The 20902-nt window shown below is 40.1% G+C and overlaps 2 protein-coding genes across 32 annotated transcripts in view; one reads left to right on the top strand and one right to left on the bottom strand.

The window, feature by feature from the left end:
* Positions 1-14608, top strand: part of kcnma1a (potassium large conductance calcium-activated channel, subfamily M, alpha member 1a) — a 178949-nt gene extending 164341 nt beyond the window's left edge. For 26 of the 31 annotated variants that reach the window (XM_014005060.1, XM_014005059.1, XM_014005089.1 and 23 more), the window contains 7 exons: positions 428-541; positions 3372-3502; positions 6141-6335; positions 6720-6838; positions 6917-7141; positions 8149-8177; positions 10221-14608. In XM_014005060.1, the coding sequence (XP_013860514.1) occupies positions 428-541; positions 3372-3502; positions 6141-6335; positions 6720-6838; positions 6917-7141; positions 8149-8177; positions 10221-10372 (965 nt within the window). In that variant the 3' untranslated portion in view covers positions 10373-14608. Of the gene's footprint in view, positions 1-427; positions 542-1742; positions 1827-3371; positions 3503-6140; positions 6336-6719; positions 6839-6916; positions 7142-8148; positions 8178-10220 lie in introns of all 31 variants that reach the window. The other 5 variants (XM_014005082.1, XM_014005079.1, XM_014005078.1 and 2 more) reach the window with 2 other exon arrangements.
* lrmda (leucine rich melanocyte differentiation associated) overlaps positions 1-20902 on the bottom strand; it is a 316113-nt gene that overhangs the window by 15617 nt on the left and 279594 nt on the right. The window lies entirely within an intron of this gene.

Here is a 20902-nt window from a genome sequence, read left to right as displayed (position 1 = left end):
TCTGACCAGACTATATTCCAGTATTTCACAGGCTTGTTTAAATGTTGTGCAGCAAACTTTAAAGGAGCTTCAACATGCTGTTTCTTCAGCAGTGGAATCTTGCGTGGTGAGCGTGCATACAGGCCATGGTGGTATTTAAATAAATGAAAAATGGGCTTAAAAACATATTGTGAAGCTTAAACAGAATTGCTACAGAAAAATATAACTTAAACAAGTACACTGTATGCAAAAATCTAAAAAAAAATTCTCAATGTAAATACAGTATGATCTATTTTCAGTTAATGTAAGGTTTATAACAGTCTTTACATGTCTTACACAGTTTGCTTTTCAGTAAATGTTAAAGAGTATTTTGGAACACGGCTTCATTATTATTATGTTTTATTTGATTGTGTCATACTGTATTTATCTGTTATCTTGCTGGCTTCAGGTTTCACACCTCCAGGAATGGACAGGACATCTCCAGACAGCAGTCCAGTGCATGGCTTTGTTCGTCAGGCATCGGTAACCACCGGATCCAACATCCCCATCATCACTGAACTAGGTAAAACTGTTTCCACCCACCTCCCCAAGCAAACCCTGTATGCCATACCCTGTAACCAACTCGTAGTTCATTTTCAGACACCAATAAACAGCTCTGGTAATCCAAGACCTCTTTCAGCTACCAAAAACTTCCACTCTGATGTGGATTCTTGTTCCATTTCTTGACATTGGTAGCTTTGGCCACTTCAAGTTCTTATCTGACAAGTTGTTGTCAAGTGATGAGTCAATTTGAAGATGTCAGACAGGCACTTTTAGGACAAAAGCTCCATCTCCTGCAATTTGTCCACTAATGGATAAAAGAAACTCAGCCCAATGGTGATGGCAAGAGAGGGAGAAAGGGGAGAAGGGGAAAAAAAGTGCCTTGGTTGCAAAATAGGTCCATTTATTAATAACAATGTCACTGGTTGTATTCCCAGTGGTGATGGGGACTCATGAAACTTTCAGATCTCTGAGGGGCCTTGTAAAGCACCAGAGACCAGCTACTTTGTCTCCCCTGACCCAATTAGGGAGCAATGGAGCATGAGGCCAGCTAAGGAAAGGCCAGAATGAAAAAAGAGCCACCTAATGTTAGTTGCGCTCGAGCCAGCCATTACCTGAATGGTGACTCTCCCATTACGCTGCTGACCACATACATAATCGTCAAAAAATAACAGTTGGAGTCATTGTCCAAGACACAAACGGTTGTAGCACCGGTGTGGTGGCTTCGCATGCTGTCTGCTAGCCAGTTTCACAGAGAAGCTATACCAGATGTGATAACATTGTCCTGCAGAAAAGGAAAGAGTAAAAACACGCAGAGGAGAGTGGCTGCATGTCACACTGGTACCATATACTGTAATTACAATGTCATAAGTTTGGGTTAAAGTGCCAGCAAGAGACTCTTGCCAAGATGAAATGTAAAAAGCACTCCTCACCAGCGTTGCATGATTGATTTAGTTTTTTTTGCATGGATTTTGAATAGAACCTTGTTTATCCCTCGCACTGTCTTACCGTGACACAGTTTATTGCGGTTGTAATTGGTTACCGCTGTGACGCAGCTACGCTTTAATCCGCAGTGCTTTATGTTTAGACACCGGACAACCATGAGCGTTTCAGAGCAATCCCGGAGTCGATGCGAGCATTTCAGAAGGCCCTCTGAAACTGTATATAATGACAACACCTTTTGTCCCCTCTCCCCACTCTCTGCACAGTCTCGTCACCATTAGCTAAACCTGGCAAACTACTGCCACTGGTTCCACTCAGTCAGGAAAAAAAAAGTGGAACCAACATACAAATGATAACAGAGCTGGGTAAGCCGAGCCTTTGTCCTCTGCTGCCGTCGGTTCCCTCACTCCACTGCTCCGCTCAGCTCCTCATCAGCTTGTCTCGATTTATCTGGCTGCAGTCAAGGCCCTCGCTGCTCCCATGGCTTTACTTTGAGCACAATTTTATTTGTCATTCTGGTTGAAATGGACTGTCTTGATGCAGCCCCCCACCACTATTTTTTTCTTTTTAAATGATTTTTATTTTGTTTTCTTATTTCTTTTTTTCTTTTCTGCATTTGCAGAGCATCACTAGGCCTTTGATCACCCTCAGTCTGTCCTTGTGGCTGTTTTCAAAGCAACACGCTCCTCAGCACCTCGCCCTTCCTCCTCGGCTCCTCCAAAAAAAAAAAAAAAAAACACTTGCACGCTCAAAAGCACCCCACTTTCTCCTTCGCCCCCACTCTTCACTCCTTAGGCTGAGGCCCGTTTGCATCAGGCCCTTGTCTCTAGGACTGGCATTTCTCTTCTACAGCTCCCTGGAGTGCTGCAATAACCCCGCCACCTAAAATAAATAAATAAATAAATAAATAAATAAATAAATAAATAAATAAAAATTAATAAAACTTTTGAGGACATTTTTCCATGTTTCTTCTCTTTATATTATCTGTGACGTGTGGGCTTTACACTGGTCACAGACTTGAGTAATTTTTTTTTGTATTTCCAATATTTTTTGCCCATTGCTGCTAAATATGATGAAATTATCTTTTTTTTTCTTTCTTTGATTGTGGGGTTTCACAGTATGCCATGTAAGACAACATGCATTGTTAATTTTGGTGTTAAATTGTGATTTAATTTGATTTTCAGGACACAGGTAAAACCATTTTTTTCCTACAGTAATGATTTATACACATTATGAAAAAAAAACCTCTGGAAATCAAAGCATGAGTTTGTAAGTGCATGATGCTCTCATTATAGTAGCCATTTTTGAAGTCTAATAACTGCAGTATGTTCATTTGTGACGCATCAAATAATGTACAGTATGTTTAATTTAAATGTATTATTGTAAGCAAGTCTCAGTGCTACAGAGGTTTTAAAACAGGGGACTTCTGCAATGGTTACTATTTTGTGTGCATAAAGAAAATGTTCCTGTAACTGTGTGAATACATCCTGCATGTTTTTCTTTTTTTTTTTTTTTACAGTTACTGTGATTTCAAAGATTAAGTAAATAAAAAAAAAACATCAGTTGGAAAACACTCATGAACAAAAATGTTAAATATAAATAAAATATTAAGTTTAACTTTGTCTGCATTGGGACTTCATACAACATTGCTTAAGCTATTTAAATTAAAAGTCAATAATGTGGAGAAGGAAACTATTTGTATAGATGTTTTACAGTAAGACAAGTCCTTATAAAATACTTTCTTATTGTATAATTATAATAAATTCACATATTTTAAAATACAGCTCAAACCAAGCACAAACATGGTATGTTTCTAAGCTGTCAGGTGTGGCAGTGTATATGCATTACCTCTGCAATGGCCCTCTCTAACTCCGCTGTGTCTCAACCCCCGACCCCCACCCCCCTTTCAGTGAATGACTCAAACGTTCAGTTCCTGGACCAAGACGATGACGATGATCCAGACACGGAGCTGTACCTCACTCAACCCTTCGCCTGCGGCACAGCCTTTGCTGTCAGTGTACTCGACTCCCTGATGAGTGCGGTAAGGTTTTGAACTGACTACGAACTTGTGTTGGGGGGGAAAAAAAGTCTAACATGTCACGGCATTATTTTTTTAAATTTTCATTACCTGGCAGCAATTTTAAACAAAATCAGACACGGTTATTTAATTGCAAATTGTTTAATTTTCTGTCCTGCCAATTTGGCTGCTTGATGATAATGACGTGATTTTATCCTTGAAAGTCAAATAAAATCACAAACATTAGAAACCTTGCCACTTCAATAAAAATGCTTGTTTGGATCCCACATTAACATATTTTGGTAGATACAATATTTTGACATTTAAGTACAGATAGTTAAATAAAATGACAATACACTGATTTTGTGTGCCTAATGACACAGATCCTTCAGTACTATAACTTTCAAGAGACTTTCTTAGATCTTTAAATTGAGTAAACGTTGAAGGTTAGAATAATGGTAATGACACAATCTAGGCTTTAACAGGCCAAAGACTGTGTTTCATCCTTTTACAATGTCATCACTTCAGTGAAGATGAGCTAAAGGGGAATAAAGGGGAAAATATTCTATAATTCATTCCTCAACCCCCATCTCATGGCCAACTGTATTTTTTTCCTTTGTTGGTGTGATGTCTTAATTCCTTCAGTCCTCTACTTGAATGAGAGGTTAGAGGGGCATGCAGCGCTGAGCTGCGCGGGGAGCAGAGCAGGCGTCAGCTGTAGTCTAGCGCCGGTCAGGGGTGAAGCCAGCTAATGGACACTGCTCATCCATCATGAGGCTCTGCAGGCCTGTCAGGGGCCCAGAGAGAGGCGCTGCCATTCTGGCCCGGCTGCCGAGTGACATCGGCTGTCTTTGCACCAGGAAAAAGCGGGCCCTGAACAGCTTGAAGGACAAGAGAACGTGACACCCAAGGAGCTTAGTCAAAATGTTGCCTCAGAAGGAGAAGGCAGACGTTGTACTTTTGTGTTTACCATGAAACAAATAGCACTGATATTAGTTTTTTCTGTTCCTTTTTGTTTTAATTGATGCATAAAGGCAAGCAAGATTTGAGCGCGCACAATAAAATTTGAGCAAGCTCGCAACAAGATTTGCACACACATGAGTGCACAGATGGGTTTGCCTGTGAATTAGACTTTTTTGACTTTTACCCATGCAATGCTGCGTTCAAAGCTGGGAAATCTGACCTTAACCACATTTACTGAGTTATTGGAAAAATGAATTTCTGACTCATAAACCCTTGACATTACTGGGTTCCAGAAATATCACACTTTGCTAACTGTACGGCTAAAATAAACAACCTAAAAAGAGCAAGTTGAAAATCAAAAAGAAAAAAATTGTATAGGTCTTCTGGACGGGTTCTTCTCTAATGAAACGTTTCGTCTCTCCTCCAAGAGACTTCTTCAGTCTGAGAGTTTCAGGCAAATTCAGGCTTTTAAGCCCTGCCTCCATGTGACTGATACTCACATCACATGTCTGTCTTTGACACCTAATTAACACTTATTGTTAACAGGGGGTGGAGTGATACTGGCAATAGCCGCGCTGTAGGAGGGGGACAACTGAAAACGGAGGCCTCCATCTCTGTTTAATGACGGACGGTCTTTCTTCACAAAAATGGCTTCTTTTACTCCTCTCTCAAACCAACGTTCCTCTCTATCAAGAATGAGAACATCCTCATCTCTGAAAGAGTGACCGCTGGCCTGTAAATGAGTGAAAACTGCAGAGTTCTGGCCATTAGACGTAGCTCGTCTGTGTTGGGACATTCTTTTGAACAGTGGCTGCTTTGTTTCCCCGATGTATAACTGGTCGCAGTCCTCCTGGCACTTCACAGCATATACAACATTGCTCTGTTTGTGCCGGGGCACCGGATCTTTGGGGTGAACCAGCCTTTGCCGTAGTGTGTTTTGGGGTTTGAAAGCTACTGGGACATCATGTTTAGAAAATAAACATCTCAGTTTCTCCGAAACACCCGCAACATACGGAATAACCACTGGTTTGGGTCTGGGTTTGGGGTCTTTATTTTCACTTGAAGGTTGCATGGAATCCTGTCTGTGTTTCCTGTCTGCTTTCAGGAAAGCCCAGTCAGGATAACCACACTGCTCCAGGGCCTGTCGTGTGTGTGATTTCTCTTTCTGCCTGGCTCCTGGGTTTGTAGGGACACTGTCTGCTCTGTGGTACAGAGTCCTGATCACTCCTAACTTGTGTTCCAGTGGGTGGTGGGAGTCAAAACGCAAATATTGGTCTGTGTGGGTGGGCTTACGATACACGCCAGTTTCCAACCGTCCTCCATCCGAAACAGAGACATCGCAATCCAGGAATGCCAACCTGCCATTTTTACATCCTCTCGTGTGAACTTAATATATTCATCCACAGAGTTGATGTGATCAGTGAAATGTTGGACTTCCTGGCCTTTAATTTTAACCCAGGTGTCGTCAACATATCTGAACCAATGGCTCGGTGGCACCCCTGAAAAGGACATCAAGGCTCTCTTTTCCACTTCCTCCATGTACAGGTTTGCAACAATAGGAGAAACTGGGGATCCCATGGCACACCCAGGTTGAAAATCAATCAGTGCACGCTCCCATTGTGAGACATATTATACGCCGTATCCTGCTTGCGACTTCAAGAGTGTCTTTAAACAGAAACCCCATCTGTTTCCTCCTCAGACATACTTCAACGACAACATCCTCACGCTAATCCGGACGCTGGTCACAGGCGGAGCCACACCAGAGCTGGAGGCTTTGTTGGCTGAGGAGAATGCTCTCAGAGGAGGTTACAGCACACCTCAAACACTGGCTAACAGAGACAGGTGTCGCGTTGCCCAGCTAGCCCTCTACGACGGCCCGTTCGCTGATTTGGGGGTAAGTGGATGATAAAGTGGAAAGCACAGACTTTCGCATGGCCAGCCTTCTGGCCGCCTCTGCTCACTTTGTTCCTTAATCCAACGTGAAGAACAAGCTTACATGTGAATCAAACCTTAGTAGGCGGAAAACGCTTTGAACGGGGTTTTCTTTTTGTTGGTGTTTGTTCTACATAACTTAAAATAAAGAGACTTTTTTCTGTTTTGTTTTTTTAGGATAAATTGTAACACAGTGCTAACGTTTGGCATTCACATGAAAGGAAAGCAGATGCAGAACAAATGAATTTTCAAACAACTTTACATAAACTTCTTGTTACAGGCAGTTAAGTGAGTTCAGCACAAAGAGCTAACACGCAGACGGTGCCTTTGTTGTGTTGTTCCTCAGGATGGCGGCTGCTACGGGGATTTATTCTGTAAAGCACTGAAGACATACAACATGCTGTGTTTTGGAATCTACAGACTACGAGATGCTCATCTCAGCGTGCCAAGCCAGTGCACTAAACGGTACGGTGTCGGCTCTTGTGACGCACATTTTAGCGTCGTGCAATAAGAGGTAACATTTTCCGGCTGTTTATTTTCTAGATACGTGATCACAAACCCCCCGTACGAGTTTGAGCTCGTGCCCACAGACCTGATCTTCTGCCTCATGCAGTTTGACCACAACGCCGGCCAGTCCAGGACGAGCTTATCCCACTCCTCCCACTCCTCCCATTCCTCCAGCAAAAAGAGCTCCTCTGTGCACTCTGTGCCCGCCTCCAACCGGCAGAACCGCAGCAGTAAGAGCAGGGAGGCCCGTGACAAACAGAAGTACGTGCACTTACATGTCCTGTGTTGTATTAGTCTGCATGTTCGAAGGTTTTCCACCTAATGTGTTGCGTCCTTAGCTGTGTGTATTTGTGTGCAGACTGTGATGGCACATGCAAGGATAATTATAGTGTACTGTGTGGTTTGTGCTCGGTGTCCATGCCCATTTTTCTTTAAATTTTTTAATTTTGTTTTCATAATCATCTGCATGTGGTCTTTGTCCGACATCACAGCAATCATAATAGGATATTAGTAAATGGGTAACAGCTGGGCTTGTTTATCAAACATGTTTCTTATGAACTCTTGATATTGTGTGCTATGAAACCTGTGGTTTGGGTGGCGTAACAACTGTTGTTGGGAACTTATTTGGCATCAAGACTTAACACACATTTAGCTGTTCGGCCTACCATTCTTTTTGTTTTATTGTGTAGCTGTTTGTGTGTAATTTGTGGTATTTGTGAAGTAAGTAACTGTCGTTTGTTAGATATTTGTGCACATGATCAGTGCCTAGATCATGGATTTAATGTCTTGTGATTTATCTACCGTGGTAAAAAAGTAAACGATGCTTTTTAATACACTGCTACGCATAAAATCATATGTCAAAAGCAGTGTTGGGCATCTGTAGTGCTTCTATTTTTCTGCATGTCCATGTTAAGTAGACTCTAAATATATGTTCTGTTTATTATACAGTTAACGGTGTAAATTTTAATGCTTTGAAGTTTGTGTTGTATCTCCCTTTTTAACTTTGTGTTCATGTTTGAGCCGGGAGACTGAAGTAAATTTGAAATTGTGACTTTTCCTAAAAGCATGCAGATTTGTTACGATTGGACTCAGGAACTTTAAATCAGTGGATGAAACCCTAAAGACATCTTAAAATTAAGATGCATTATATCGCTTAAATACTGTAGTAACTATATGCAGCTTTAAATAGACTGGTGGTGATTTGTCAGGTGTGTGTTGACTGTAAATACTACTCACTTACAGTAGATTACTTACCTCTCTTTTTGAAGTGCAACAAGGATGAATAGAATGAGCCAAGGTATGCAAGTTAACGATTCTGCATGACTTAGCAACTCTTACCCGGGGTTCTGATCATAACTATGTCCCCTGAGGATATTGTTATGACAAGGGGAGTTTGTTTTATTTATTTTGTCCTTCAGATTTCAAGCAAACCATGCCTCAGTTTAAGTTTTGCTTTTGTTTAGAAAGCAAAATGTCTGCTGCTGCTCTTCCCTCCTACTTGCCATGATGAGGCCCATCTCCACATTGCATGAGGCTGAGACAACCCTTCTCCCCCTCCACATTTCTTTTTGCATTTTACCTTAGTTGCTTTCCTTGATCTGAGTTTTCTTTTCCTCTGAAAAAAAAATCGTGTCACATTCTTACTGTTCATGCCTTTTTTATGATTTACTTGAGATGGTTTGCATTGTGTGAGAGGTTTGTGTGTTTGTGCATTTTGCCTCCCTCTTGATTGCTTTCAGATGACTGTAGCACACTTTAAGATGTCACAATTGTGCTTCCATTTAAGTATAGCAGGCTATTATTTTACTAGCATAAAGCACAGAGTAACAAGTTTCCCAACTGTTTAAACCCACATCTTAACTTGCATGTAGGTCAAACTCATTCAAATCCTCCTGATGCAGTCGAATTACTTACTTCTTCACAGAACTTTAGGAAAGTGTGTCCAGCCCTGTGCCATCGGTCACACCAAGAAAGTGGGAGGTGTGACCAATTTGAAGTTTATATTAAAATGGGATATGAGTCTGTAAGTTCCCTCCTTGTAACCCTGTGCACCTGATATGATGGTTAGAGGCGACATCACTAAGTTCACCGTATCAGCAGCAGACTCCGGAGAGAGATGGCAGACATCTTGCTTCACCTCAGGCACAATTCTACACATCAAATGTCTGTGCTCTAACACAGAGCCCTGCAGCCTTGAGCTTGCTGACACGCACAGACACAACCCCGTACAAATGTCTTCACACGCGCAAGTCCTTGTGCACCTCCCCCCCCCACACACACACGCACAAGGTCTGCTCCACCTAGCAAAGTTAAAATTTGATGTTACAACTTCACTCAAAAAACGGCTGATTGAATGGCGTTGGTAGACGTGAAAAGTAGGGAGACAGTTTACAAACTTCTGATAGTTGGCACACAGCGCTTCCCTCTCCTCAGAAACTGTTCTAGCAGCCTTTTTTAAATGTAAAGATATTCACTCAGAAATTATATCTAATTCTGCCAGATCTCATTCCTGCTGTCAAAGTAATAGAGATCATGTGATAGTTTAATTTAAACTATGGCTGTCTAGGATATTATACATGAAAAAAAAGATATTGTTTTTTTTTTTTTCCATCTTGAGTGCCATAGTTTTAAAGATAAATGTTGTGGAATCTGTTAGTGCTCAGAAGACGTGCTAAAACAGCAAAAAACCCACAAATAAATACCTCAGTCAATGCATAAATAGCTGCATTTTATCTATTTCTATTTCAGCGATTTCACAAGACTTTCAAAACAGGCATAATATATCCTTTTTCTAATTTGGTTTTATATGAGAAATAGCCATGGCAAATGTTTGAATGTGTTTTACTATTAAAACACGTAATCTGGAAAGGAGCATTGTCACAGAGTTGAAACTTTATAACAGTATCGATATAAAAGATACAAATAAGCAGAATATGGTGAATAGTCTTCACCTTCATTCAGACTATCTTTTAAATGTAGATAAGAAAAAAATTAAAGAAATAAATAAAGAGCTATGTTATCGCACATAGTATACAATGACAAAATTTAGTTTCCAATTTTTCCCCAAATTTATTTAGAAAGAAATAAAACAAAATAGAAATGACTGAACATTATACAACTGCACATAGAACGTTACATTGAAAGTATCTGTTTAACTTCAAGTTGACTTCTAATTTGATTGCACCAGAACTGAGACCTCACAATGTAAAACTAAACACAAAGACGCCATTCAGATATTAAAGTGACTTAAACTGAGGCACTATGGTTGTAAATAATATGTTCCAAAGTTTGTCCAGCTAACTCATTGTTTTTTTTCCTTCTCTTGCCTTGTTCCTTTTAGAAAAGAAATGGTTTACAGATGAACCTGAAAATGCCTACCCAAGGAACATTCAGATCAAGCCTATGAGCACTCACATGGCCAACCAAGTCAACCAATACAAATCCACTAGTAGCCTGATTCCACCAATCAGAGAAGTTGAAGATGAATGCTGAACTCTGGCTTTTCTTGCTAACTCACCAGAGATCTGTGGTCTCTGTCTAAAAACACGGGCAGAGATCACCAGAGGAGAAGCGAGGATGGTTTCAACAAGAACACTGAAGACAACATTTCTCTTCACTCATTCTTCCAATCAAGGGTTAGTTGGAAACCCAGACAGGAAGGGACCTCCTGTGTGTATACCTTAACTCTTACTTCCATGCTTTGGACATTTTTTAATTTATAACTGTATTCATAGAGATGTACATAATGACAATCATATAAGATCTGTACAGCCCCTTCCCCTAGCACTTTTTTGGAATTATTTTAAGAGTTGACAAAAAAAGATACTTCCTGTTATTCTTTGCAATAGTTCACCTCTTCACGAGACCAGACTCCATGGATTAAGTGGCTGATTATTGGAGGACAGGGTTGCAGTTATAAACTGATCATATCATCTCCCCAACGTCCATCCAGATGTGTCACAGAAAACCAGCTGGGTTCATCAACATCAGATCTTCTTTTAGCTTCTGTTCTATTTGCACTAAAACTGGGAAAAGTTTTTTTTAAAGAACTGGAAACGTCAGCAGCCCATGATGACTTTTTTCCCCCTGGGGAGATCACAAAGCAATGGAAAGAAGACAGAAAGAAGGAAGGGTTCTTGGTTGTGGAAGGATGCTAATGTCGTTTTGATTGCTGTCCATCTGCTTAAGGTTTGCTAATTTGCCTTCATTGGTTTAAATGAGAGCATTCCAGGCTTGTGAAACCTTGCAAACAGTAATCCAATAACTCAGAGAATAGTGCAATGTAGGTTCATGCTTCAGCAAAGGCAATACAGTACCCTGATACTGGGACTTCGGCTCAGTATTAACCTTGCATGTTATGTGCCTGAACCCCCTTTATAATGCACACTGTATAGTGTGAGTAATTGGCCTGAAAACGTGATCAAGAAAAAAACAATGTGTCCTTCATGCATTCAGGAGTGTATATGTACATGCTGTGTGTATGTATGTATCTCAGTCACTTTTTTCCTCTTGTGTTGCGCTTGTCACTGTAAACTACCCACCTCACCAGTTTGTATGTGCTGGTGCAGTTTGGAAGGGGGCATGTGGGATCTCAGTGCTAAAAAAAAACGAGTTGTGGTAGAAACGAACAGCAGTCTAAAAGATTTGGATCTGCAAAATAAATGAAGTTTCATTTAAAATGAAACCAAGAGTCTCCCCAACTATGATTGAGCCGATCTGACGTGAACACCAGCTGCCTTCCTGAACACGTTGCCGTTGTATCTGCGGCAGAATCGGAATCACAAAGAAGAGTCGTGCATCTTCTGAATGCTTTGTGTTTTAGCGGAACTTCCTGTCTAAGGAAGGGAAGAATGCCACATATTGCATAAAGTGGGCATAACTGGGTCCTCCCTTGAATGGAGCAACTGCCTGGCACAGGGTTGGCACAGAGGCAGTTAAGCGCTTGGATGTTCTCTGTCGCCAATCCAGATGTCCTATGCCTCAAAATTCTCAGGAGCTAAGCAGCTGTGTTCAGTCCACTAATGGCGGGGGATGCTTAAACATAGTTGGTGGGAATGCAACAATGCCTCAGACTGCAATTAGGAACACTGAAGTTGAACTTGTGTTCTTCACGCTTGCTTGTGTGCAATAAAGGTGCATTTTGCACCAGTTGTGGCTCCAACAGATCCAAATCTAGCTTAGATAAAACCAACGTCTAACAAATTTAAATTGATATATTTAAACATTATTTTATATTCATAAACATATTCAATTTGTACTTATTTTTATACTAAAGAACGTACTTTAGCAGATGAAGACTGATTATCTTTAATTAAAATAACATATCAAATCATTTTTTTTCTGTTTCAATATATCATAATTTATTTTGCAATGTATTAAAACAAATAGATTTTTTTAAAATCCCAAACCCCTTATTAACAGTTTGCATATCTTTGGGGCTGATACAGCTCAGACTAGCTTGCATTGTGAAACTACCATCCTCGGCTTGGCAGCTCGGCTTCAAGCGCTTGTAGAAATGAACTTGGGTTCACCTGAAACCTTGTGAAGTTGCACAAATGCAATGTGTACTAAACAGCATATTAACTACTAAGCGTTCCTAGCTGTGACCATTTCTATGGAAAGGTAAAGAACTGTGTTTTTTTATGGGGATGAATATTGTATCTAAATGAAAAAGTAGATCAGAATGGTAACGATGACTCAAAGCATATGAAGTTTCTCCCACTGTGTGCAGGCCAGAACCGACTTGGCCTTCATTAGATGTGTTTGACCTAAATTAGGTCACTAGTATGGAACAAGTGTGTGTACACCACAGCACAGTGTGCTGGTGTTTTTCACAGAAAATAATAATAATAGTTTAAAAAAAAGTTTAAAAAATACATTTTAGCATGGAGATACTGTTAGTTGATTACAGCGAAACTCCTCTGTAGACTGTAAGGGAAAAGTAACTGAAAATAGAAAACCATTTTGGAATATGGAAAGAATTATCTTGTGCTAAATATGTTTGTGTAACTCAGTCCATTATATAGATCACATTTCTTTTTCAAACAAAATGATCTGAGCTTTAATGTCCGTTTATTGGGTGTGGTGCAACTATACTGAAGCTTCATACACATTGTCTTGAAGTAAACTTTTGAACTGTGATTACATCATTGTCACACACTGTAGCAAATAGATTTCTTTTCAGAAAATATGTGAGTAAAATACTTGTTCAATTGGAGTTGTTTATGGCATACTCGATAGCCTGAACAATAAGAAATTGCTAATATTTGATAGTGACAATGACTCATTGTAGACAGAAGCGACAAACTGATTGTTTTGTTGAAAAAAAAAAGTCAAACTTGTATTTCAAAAATAAAAGATCTTTGATTCTTGTAAGAATACAATCATACTATTCAAGTACTTTATGTGGCACAAGAAAAAAGTCCAATCTGTTTTAACAACCAGCACAAAGATGGAAGGTAGCACCAATTCAGCAACTGTTTTTAAGCGAGAACATCCTTCGTTTTCTTGTGCATTACTTTGTTTTATTACAGGGTTTACATTCCATTTTGTCAGCTTGTTGTTATGAAATGTCACGACTGCTTCCTATTTGTTTACACAGTACTTTTAAGACAAAGCATATTGCTCAGATATAAGACTTCAAACTGGCAACACAAACAAATTATTAGATCATTTATTTTTAAATACTTGATTACTGTGCATTTTTTTTTACCTGAATCCTCATTGTGCAACTCGTTCAGGCTGGCATTGTCACAACACTGGACTGAGAGGTTGATTCTTTATTCATAAAGTTTTCCATCTTTGTATTCTACACCTCTAAAGATTTTTGGTTTTTTTTTTTTTACGTGCCATGAAGCATTTAGTTGAACAAGCATCCTTCAGTCATTCAGAGACACTTTAAAAGAGCTGAGTCCAAGTGGTTTCCACTGTGAGAACAGTGTCTTGTACTGTCATGGAGAACATCCAAGCCATCAATGCCTCCATGCCAGTATAGTGCCAGGCAGTGCAGGAGGTCAAGAGGAGGGCCCAAAAGTAAGTCCCACTAAAGCGACAAGTGGCATTCAGAAGGCCCGAGGGGGATACTGGAGCACATAGATGCCTCAGTCATCACATATTGTCTCTGTTGTGAGCTTGGTAACAGGTTATCAGGTGAAGCTGTGGAGTGGGATAAGATATGAATGACTGAAAGATGCTAATAGAAGCCCATGTCAGGAACATCGCATCTGTTGTTTTTCACAAGAAAAAAAGATCAAAGATTATGATGAGTTTCATGTTACTGTTATATCACAGTGCGTTTTTTAATTACTTTTGTATTTTCTTTTTTTCTGTAAAGGTTAGTTTTAATCAGGACTTGTAACACTTTTGGGGAATGGAGGTGGGTCTCAAGTCTTAACAACACTGCAATTGCGTTCAGCAATTTTCTTCATAAAAAAGTTGCTTTTTTCCCCCACCTATCAGTTCAGAAAGATATCAGGATATTGCTCTCGGTTATCACAGATTAGTTTTGTTGGCATATTGCCATTATAACATACAGGAGTTTGACATAGCACTGTAACTAGTTTGGACGTGTTTTAGATCATATTTGATGGTGCTGAGTTGATCTACCTGACTCTGTCAAATATAATCTGCTGATAAATATACTGTCTTGTACAAAACGTTTGTACATAGATTGTACATGGTTTCTTTTTGTATTTTCTCAAATTAAAATGGATGTATTTGTGTTCTAAACTTTGAAACTGCCTTTTTATTTCAGGAGGAAAACCTAATTTTATTAATTTACTTTCCAACAATATGTGATGCATCTATGTCAAAAGTAAGGTGTTTGTAGCTGGATTTGTTTTACAATTCTGACATGCATTCTTTTAGGCATTTTCTGCTATTTTTAACTGCTAGCTTTTAACTACTTTGTCAACTGGGAGGAAAATTCTTATTACTGTTTGGTGTGACCACCCTCCAACAACAGTAGCAATTCTTATAGGCAAACTTGCACATAATTATTATTTTTTTATGTGTTTAAAGTCAGGTGTGTGATCAGGCAGTGATGCCAAACAGGTGCTAACAATCATCATTTTCAAATTATGTTGAAACACAGTAAACAGCTGTGGAGGAGGCTTAAAACAGGCTGTAAGCAGGCAAACTGTTACCAAAGTGAGGTTTTGGAAGCCATCACATCACAGAACAAACATTACGGCAAGACTGACCCTGACAGAAACATGAGGTAGTGGTTACATCAGCAGGGTCTCTGTCAAGTAAAAAAAAAAGTTCAAAGCAGACTGAGAGTTCAGGATGTGCTGTTCAAACTCTTTCTGAAGAAGCACAAAAAAACCGAGCAAAGCTGAACATTGTGGATGCAATGGTTGACCAAGACTGCTTACTTTATAGTGCAGAGGCTGAAAGATACATCATCCTTGTTTCCTTCCAAAATCAAAAACTGGTTTGTGGGACCAAGAAATATCTGTACTATTCAGCAGATAGGAAGGTTTGCGGTTAAAAACAAACAAACATTCTTTTGATGAATGTGTCCTCAGTGCTGAGAAATTCAAGCAGATATTTATTTTACAGAAGGACAACCCCAAACATACAGCCTATGTCATTAGGAATTAAATGCCTAGCATTTGTTGAAGAAATGCAAATCACCTGCTGAGTTTCAGATTATGATCATTTTATGACGAGAAACGACAGCAACACAGCGTTAAGATTAGTTTCAACAAAATCCTTCTGGTGGACCAAGAGATATTTTTGTAACAAACTGTTTTTTTATTTTAACATTTAAGTCAATGTTTGTAAAATTCTGACAAAGTTATAGTCATAGTCAAGTTTTTTGTTTGTAAATGTCAAACTGGTGGCCATCTCGAATAAGTTGACTCCAACATCAATGAGTTGTAAATGTGACCCATTACATCAAAGCAGTATGTGAAGAAATAGAAAGCCAGTGTTTTAGTAGAATAATTTGCAACAACTCTATTTTATCAAAACATAATAAAGACCTTAATGTTTAAACAAAATATCTGAAGTATAATCTAAAATAATTATTGAAGCTCTTTTTGGAGCACAGCTACAAAAACACAGTTTTGAGCAGAATAGCCTTACATTTCCCCATGTGGTTTTTTTTTTTCGTTCTAGCTAAATCTTTATATCCAAATACTAAGGTTTCCTCTTTAAAATTACATTTCAAAAAAATCTCATTAGAGTAGCCTAAAAAAAGATTCAGACCAAATATTAATGAGTTTTCCTGGTTAGGAAAACAAATCAAGCCATATCTCTAGAAATGCTCATGATATCAGGATGATCAAGCATCAAAATTTAGCTCAAAACGCTGGAATCTGAAAATGTGCGGCGATCTTTTTGATCAAATTTGACTTAGGTAATCCTCATTTCGATCTGATGGGTCACAAATATACTGTATATTCAATAATCATTTCTGAAAGTTAAGTAATTAAAATTGTCCAGAGGTTCACGAGACATTTTGGTAACAAACAGATACACAAACACATGAGCGCACACATCACAAGGTTGGTGACCTTGTCATCCAAATCTCACCACTAATCCGCGTTTCTATTGGTTTCCGCATTAGTTTTGATTTACCTTTGGTGACATGCCATTAGCTGCTCCATCACTTTCACCTGTCAGGCTGTCAGTCAGAGAGGATGCACAGTGATGGGTGGGAATAACATTTTGTCCACACTGGCGCTATATATCTATGGAAATGCTAAGAGCAGATGAGCAGAGGACATCATGTCAGATATCTCGCTACGGTGTCACGTCACTGCAGTGAAGGCAGATCACATCGGGACGCTTGACTTCTTCGTGTCCGTTTGGCCAACAGATAAAGTGATTCCATGGGCAAATTATTTAGTGAGAAAATAATCCTCTTCTCCACGTTAGAGCAGTAAACTCTGCAGAGCGATAGGCATGTTATCAGGCAGTGCCAACGTTAAAATGTTTTCAAACTTTATGCAACACAGCATATCGTAAAACTCCAGAAATCTGGTATGCTGTGCCTGTGTCAAAGTTAATGTGGGACATCCTATGAAAATCCTTCAAACAGCCTGAACAAGGCGCTCTAACGTTGCAGCAAGGCTTCTCAGGCAATCCCAGCAGAAAACAAAAAATGAAAACAGTGGACACCTTGCAGGTCTCCGAGCCCTGCCCTCCTCCTCCACACTCCTCAGCTAAAGTGTGCAATTTCACACTCCAACGTCAAACAGCTGCTCAGAAGGAGAATGTATGACCCACCCTGGCATTTGTCCTCATTTCGCTCTCAAATGTGCAAACACTATTACCCTTGGGTTATCTTAAGTGGTGTGGGGAAGATTCGCAGCCTCTCCTGTCTACTTCTTGCCACTCACACCATCAAAACGACAAGCAGTGGGGACAGAGACAGGGCTGGGTGTGTGTGTTTGTGGGGGGGGGGGGTGCGGAAGACAGAGTGAGGCGTTGGTAGAAAGCGATGGAAATGGAGCAGATGTTTGTGTGGCTGCTGATTTGTGGCCCGATAAGGGTTGCTACACAGGCAGCTGGAATTGATGGCTTGTTAGTGAGGACAGGCCCCTCTGTGAGATGTTTTCAAAATGATTGATTTACAATAAAGTGGCTCCGGGTGTGTGCATGCAAGCAGAACTGATGCAGATCGATCCCACTGAAATTGATTGATCAGCCATTTAGCCTGGCAGTGTGTTTACCGAACGAAAGCGAGCAGGACTCTCCTCCGGGCGTCTTCCCTTCCCATAAAGCAGAGGAGAAATGCCACCTCTGGGCCTGTCTCATTTCTCTGGCGGTGGCAGGAAAAACAAGCCATATCAGAGCACGAGCCATAAAAATGTAATCATATAGTGAGAAATACTGGCATAAACATTTACGATTATGTACTTTATTCTGCTATCAAAGCGTCCTTCTGCAACTTGGAGATATTGTGCCTTTAAAAATAATGACTTACCTGCTGTATGCAAAGGGAGGAGTACTGGCTGGCTTATCTTTGTGTCACATTGAGGCATGTGGAAGAGGTCATATAACTGCTAACGGTGGATTTCTGTAAACAAGCAGCCATGTTTAAAGTTGACACACCAGCAACCTTTACCTTAACTATTCTATTATCTTTTGAGATAACTGTTATACGTGGAGCTGAATGGTCTTCAAGTGTTAAAATGGCCAGTATAGATCGTGTCTTCAGCAATTTTAACAAACAGCGCATAGAAGGGTCTCTTCATGGATTTTATAAGGAGTTTTATAGATGAATAAAGCACAAGGACAACATTTACCATGTGACCTCAGTGACCTTTCGATACGTCCTCCCCGCCAAAAACAAAGCTCTCCATCTCTCAGCCGAGGACTTAAATCACCTGTGCTCACTCGCCTCATCCGGTTATTTAGATAATTGCCAACAAGAGTAAGCTTTTCCATTCCCTGGACAGCAGGCAGCAGGCCCATCATGTCCCTTATTAACAATTTTACACACTTCGTCGCAGCAAGAGGGTGTCAGAATGCCAATAATATTTATCGTCCCCTGTGCAGGCTTATTCAAGGGAGGCTGACTGCTGCCGATGGCTCTGACAGGAACTGACAGCATCCGAAACCTGAGATCCCTACAAACCAACTTCGCTGTTTTCTTTTATGTAAAAACGAAGGAGGAAAAAAAGTGTTTTTGGACATGAACAAGGTTCTGAAATATTCAGGGCTGTGCTTAAAATTTAAACATTTTTAAGGCCAAAAGAGCATTTAATTAAAAAAAATGGTCCAAAAAGGAAGCTTATTAGAAATGTCAGCGGTAACGAGACATGTTCGAAATTGGCATGATCAAATTTGTATTTTAACCTTTTTAAGCCTCATATTCTAATTGAGAAAGCCAGTTTTAGATGTCATTATGGGTCATTTACTGAATCAATGAGCTATAACATTTTAAAAAAGTATTTGCCAAGAGAGCTGAGAGGCAAGTAAATGAAATGTCTGCCATGGGGGTATCGAGCCTTCTCAACCAATCCATCCAGTCTGTAATGATTTCCATAACATTGACATGAAAGATGTTGACACCAATTACACCATCTCCCTTTTKMCCCCCCCCCCCCCCCCGATATTTATTTTTTCTTCAAGCGCTAAACATCTCAATCAAGCACACATCGGCCACCTTAAACCATATCAATATCTATGGCGGCAAGACGCATTTTGTTTCTTTGTGTGATGAAAGGAAAAAGAAAGACAGAAAAAAAGGAGAGATCTAAAGGCCAATCCTCATCCCAATTCATCTGTGATAATAGTTTCCATGACGATGAGGCATCAGTTGCGGCCCAGATAAACAGTGATCCTTTACGAAAACAAGAAGGTCATTACAGCAGCTTGTCAAATCAATGCCCAGTGTGTCCAAGTTGATTAAGACATCTCCCCTCAGCTCTGACACTCCGTCAATAGCAGCAGGCGCACAATAAGGGCGGGGTATGGGGATGGTGGGGTGGGCGGCAGAAAACGCGTTTATGTGTGTGCTGGAGGGGAGGGCGGGCACTCCCAACCTTTTTTTTTTCCTTTTCTTTTTCCTATCCACACACGTCCACACACCTCCGCAAACACACGCGCAGTACTCAGATGATTGGAGTGAAATACCCATCAGTCAGGGAGCTGAGGTGGACTAATGATTCCCTGCGCTGCCTATTAGAACTACATGACAACTCAATCCTGCTCACAAAAAGAGAGAAATGAAGGGGAGAGTTAGGTGGGATTGGGGGGGGGGGGGGGCAAGGATGGCAGAGCAAAAAAGAAAGAATTAGAGATAAAGAAAAGAAGAAGTGACCTTGTAGCAGCATCATTTGAGGCTGAATTAAATTGGCAGGAGCAGCTAATCTTTACCTTGGGGCGATTAACAGAATTAAAGCAGAACAACAAAGGCACAGAGGTTAGCTTTTTTCTTTTCTTTTTTTTTCCCTCTGCCATTTGTAATTTGTGTTGAATGTACTCTTCTGGAGAAATTCCTAGTCCCTAAGCCTGTCACTTACGGTCGGGTTTCCTATCTGACCAATAAATAAGAACAGACTCTAATAAGTGGATGGTTTATCGTGAAATCAAAATTATGCTTCTTAATCACACAGCTGTGCTTTCTACTTACACACACTGATATTCTTCACATTATTCACTCAAGTTAGACAAAAAAACATTAAAACAGCTGTGCATGTTAAAGCATTTTCCCTTTTGAGAGATAACTAAATGCTATGTTATAAAGAAATGTTAAATGATATAATCTGCACCAGAGTTCACATCCTCTCTCTTCTCACAGACTAATGTTTGGAAAGACAGACAAGCTTGGAAATATTAGCATTTTTAAATGACAAAGAGACAAAACGTAATCATAGCAGATAGTCAGCAACACACATAGAAGCCTAAAAATCAAGAAACCTTTAGCTCAGGGTTGCTCACATAAACTTTTGTGAGAAGATCAATGTTTTCTGTTCCTGGCAAATAAATCCACACTTATTTATTAGCTTTATCAGATTTTAAAGGAACATTAAACTTGACTTTCAGATATGTTGATGGCAAAAATAATGTATCAAATTAGTAGTGATTGGATGGCAGGGGTTAAAAGGTTGTCAGGTGGTGGTTGGTGCCAAAGATTGTAGCCTTGTTAGTATAGAGAACATGACTGCAGGAGTTAGGCTGTATCAAGGCTAGGATTAGTCTGTAATATCTTGATTGACAGTTTCATAATGAATACCATCACATGTTGCAACGTTTACAGGCAACTTGTTGCTCATTGTGATTTTAGAAGTAATACAGGTTAGATTGGCGCAGTGTCTGCTGTAAAGCGGGCGCTGTGCCGGTCCGTTGTGGTGAAGAGAGAGCTGAGTCAGAAAGCGAAGCTCTCGATTTACTGGTCGATCTACGTTCCTACCCTCATCTATGGTCATGAGCTTTGGGTCATGACCGAAAGAACGAGGTCCCGGATACAAGCGGCCGAAATGGGTTTTCTCTGCAGGGTGGCTGGGTTCTCCCTTAGGGATAGGGTGCGAAGCTCGGTCATCTGGGAGGGACTCAGAGTAGAGC

The sequence above is a fragment of the Austrofundulus limnaeus genome, unplaced genomic scaffold (genome assembly GCF_001266775.1).
Source record: "Austrofundulus limnaeus strain Quisiro unplaced genomic scaffold, Austrofundulus_limnaeus-1.0 Scaffold28, whole genome shotgun sequence".
NCBI lineage: Eukaryota > Metazoa > Chordata > Actinopteri > Cyprinodontiformes > Rivulidae > Austrofundulus > Austrofundulus limnaeus.
This window is presented reverse-complemented; position numbering and strand designations above follow the sequence as displayed.